The 3,665-nt window shown below is 38.1% G+C and overlaps 2 protein-coding genes across 2 annotated transcripts in view; one reads left to right on the top strand and one right to left on the bottom strand.

Annotated features, from left to right (window-relative positions):
- LOC18053525 overlaps window positions 1-1,071 on the top strand; it is a 2,819-nt gene extending 1,748 nt beyond the window's left edge. The window contains exon 2 of the mRNA XM_006449276.2: window positions 1-1,071. Within this exon, the coding sequence (XP_006449339.2) occupies window positions 1-1,059 (1,059 nt within the window). The 3' untranslated portion in view covers window positions 1,060-1,071.
- Window positions 1,072-1,773: 702 nt separating this feature from the next.
- LOC18053524 (callose synthase 11) lies at window positions 1,774-3,659 on the bottom strand. The gene is made up of 2 exons (XM_006449275.2): window positions 2,386-3,659; window positions 1,774-2,210 (listed from the first exon to the last, which is right to left on the bottom strand). Exon 1 carries the CDS (start codon window positions 3,646-3,648, stop codon window positions 2,398-2,400), a length of 1,251 nt encoding a protein of 416 aa, XP_006449338.1. The 5' UTR covers window positions 3,649-3,659; the 3' UTR covers window positions 1,774-2,210; window positions 2,386-2,397.
- Between the last annotated feature and the right edge of the window lie 6 nt (window positions 3,660-3,665).

The following is a 3,665-nucleotide window of genomic DNA, read 5'->3' as shown; positions in this document are numbered from 1 at the left end:
AATGTCAAGGGAAAAATTGAAAGCACACGGCAGAAGTCAGACTCTCTTTATTTTGGACGTCTCGAATTGTTTTCCAGTTCAATTTACACAAGCCAAGCTAAGGAATCTGTTTGGAGAATGGATTTAGAGATTACTATGGTTCTTATATTGAATACAGTTGCATGTTTCTTTGTTGGCTTGCAGCTCTTCTATGTTAAGAAGCACCCTGGTGTGCTTCCTTTCATATCTGTTGTGATGCTCATCATTCTTACTCTCGGGTACATGATTCCTTTGCTGTTGAACTTTGAGGCCCTATTCAAGGCCAATCATAACCAGCAGAATCTTTTTCTTGGTAGTGGTGGATGGCTCGAAGCAAATGAAATAATTGTAAGGATGGTAACAATGGTAGCTTTTCTTCTGCAGTTCCGCCTTCTCCAACTTACTTGGTCTGCTAGACAAGGCAACGGAAGTCAAAATGAAACATGGATTTCTGAGAGGAAAGTTCTATATGCAACTTTACCATTGTATATTGCTGGTGGGTTGATTGCTTGGGTTGTGTATCGATGGAGGAATTCTTACCATGGTCCATATATTGTACATCGTCATATACAACCTCTCCACCCTCGCCGGGTGCGCTTAAACTGGCAGCATTCTCTTTGGGGTGATCTCAAATCCTACGGTGGGTTGATTCTTGATGGTTTTTTGCTCCCACAGATTCTGTTCAACTTGTTCAACAACTCAACAGAAAAGACCATGGCTGCTCCTTTCTACATTGGAACAACCGTTGTTCGACTGTTGCCTCATGCTTATGATCTTTACAGGGCTAATACTTCCAGTTGGTACCCTGATTGGTCTTACATTTATGCAAATCCCAAGATGGATTTTTACTCCACAGCTTGGGACATTATCATACCCTGTGGTGGTCTGCTGTTTGCTGCTCTTATTTATTTGCAGCAACAAAATGGTGGTCGGTGTATTCTTCCCAGGAGGTTTAGAGAGATTGTTGCTTATGAAAAAATTCCTGTAGTTAGCAATGTGGAATTACAAGGAGAACCTGTTGACAAAAATATTTATACTTAATGATAATTGAACTCTCATTTTAGTACATAAAATACAGAGTCCTCATTTTTGTTAATCAAGTTATAGTATTTCATTTTTCTTATATATATATATATTTGGTGCAGGTCTTTTTTTAATTTCAGTTGTCACTTTATTTGTTCTTTTTCTAGAAACTTTTGACTTGGAAGTGTGAAAGGAAGGGTAATAATAGACATTTTAAATTTTAATATTTCAAAGTTTATCTTAAATGATGTGTCATTCATTGAATAGTGGATAATTTTTTAATAATATTTAAGTGAATTAATTATATTATCTCATCAATTAATTGATTATTATCACATTATTTAGAATAATTTTTTAAAATAAAAAATTTGAGATATATAGTACTACTCTAAAAGGAATAGATTAAATATAGAAATTTTGTTATTAAAAAATCTGCTTTTCTTATTATTTCTTCTTTTTTTTTTTATCGTTTTTATGATTGCAAAAGATATAATAAGTCAAGTGGGAGAAAAATACTGGTAACAAATTTTCAGGTTCGTCGCGAGCAAGATGGGAATGCTTGTGATTTCTACCATACCAGCATTGTCTATAGAATATGTAAATGGCTTGCATAGTCCCTACATTTCCTTGATGCTTAGACAACATATTAAAAGCCAATTGCTTACTGTTATTCATCCGGGATCAGTGTATAAGAATCTGATGGTCCGATGGTGAAAATTCACTTGATCTACGTTCTAGAATCATTAGATTTCATTGCGCTAGGCCCGTAAGTCCAGTTTTTGCACAAGGAGGAAATCAAATACTACTTCATTTATTAACTAAAGGATGCATAATTCGAATTCGAGTGGAAACGCCATTAAACGCTGCCCTGAAACTATCACAGAAGTTACACTGTACATAAACACTATACAAAAACCATGAACTACATAATTAGAATTAAAGTTATAGCCTACCAACCACTAAGCATGTTTGCCAGGACAAGATCTGAAGCAGCATCGGAGCCTGAAAGTGACCAGATACAAAGCTACCAAAAATATTTAAGAATCGAAAATCATAGTCCTCGCCACCCAAGAGTTGACCAAATACCACAGCAAAATAAGTGTTAAGAAAGTAGAAATAAGGGCCAGTCTTTCTACCACCGCTATGTAACTCCTGTCCCATTGGAATTCCTGAATCATAAGATACCGTAAAAGTTAATGACAACATTATGAATTTATAATAAATTGCAGTCAGCATGCAAAGTTCAGATGTAAATATTCAGTTACTGCAACAATACCAACCTCAAGTTAATTATTAGTAAACCATGGTTGGGTCAAGAAGGTAAAAGCAAAGATAGAAATTTACCGCAGCCATGCATCAGTTGGACTTTTTCCCAGTAAGAATACGAGAGATCTGTAGACCCCTACTGAATGCTTGATTAAACAGGATCCTTGTCTGCATTGACTGAAATCCGGGCAACCACGAAAGCAAAGCCATCGGGGCCATAACAATTACTCCAAACAGTAACTCGTACAACCGAGCCAAGGAAACCACGGTATCCCAGACCAAAGTGGACTGCAGAAAAGGTCTAAGAACTTGGGCAATCAATATCATGCCCCATCCTGTGGGGATGAATGCCAAGAGACTTGTCACAAGATCAAAGAAGTCGAACTTAGTGAACTCCAACAATAAGACAATCACTAGTACTACTAGCACAATGACTAGCAGTTGCACTAGCCGATAGTAGATGTGATCTTTTGCAGCATATTTGTTTTGAGCATATGCTATGGTGATGTAAATTGCAACCACCACAACCATGACTATCCAAGATAGCAAATAAACAACTATACTGGTGCTTCCGCCGGCTATTCCCAGCTGATATACAATGCCATACTGAAAGAAGAAGAAACGAAGATCCAAGATAATCTCCAATAGCTTTCCCCAAAGACCGGTCGTCCGTAGATGGTCCTGTTCCTCGTACCACCATGTTTCCCAGCTCTGATCTGCTTTTGTAAACACCCCACGGAACCATATCCAATCAATAAAATCATCGAAGTCATAGACAGTCTTCAGCCAGTCAAATCCAGAAGGGTTGAACACGAAGGGAGACATCATCCATGAAACCACAAGGAACCAGCTCGTGATTGACATTGCTATATAAACAAAAGTATCCTCGGCCACGGGACTGTGGAAAGCATACACAATCAAAATAACTCCGAGTTCAATTGCCTTCACAAAATGGCTCCGAGAATACAGTCTATAATTCTCTGAAAAGCTCTTATGCTGAACCACAAATCCACGCCCAGTGGCTCTGTACTTGGCACCCCCATGAAGAATAGTCCGACCAAAGAAATGAGCACGAGTTCCCAAAGAGAATGTATAAAATAACGATGCAAGCTGAAGTTGCATTGTTAAGAAGTCCCAAACTGCAGGGAGGAACCCATGCTCAAGTGAGTTCTCCACAATCATTGGAAGAGCAGTGAACAGACCAAACTGGACAAGAAACTGCTGATTCAGAAGTGTACTCAGAGCCTTATTGTTAGTACTATTCTTGACAGCCTTCTCAACCCCACTAAGAGCAAGATAAAGACGCCCCCATAAAAATGTATAAACAGTTATGATGACCATCAATGAGTTGAAGTAGT

Source organism: Citrus clementina, unplaced genomic scaffold (assembly GCF_000493195.1).
Source record: "Citrus clementina cultivar Clemenules unplaced genomic scaffold, Citrus_clementina_v1.0 scaffold_2, whole genome shotgun sequence".
Lineage (NCBI taxonomy): Eukaryota > Viridiplantae > Streptophyta > Magnoliopsida > Sapindales > Rutaceae > Citrus > Citrus x clementina.
The sequence above is the reverse complement of the archived record's forward strand: the minus strand, read 5'-3'. Positions and strand labels throughout refer to the sequence as shown.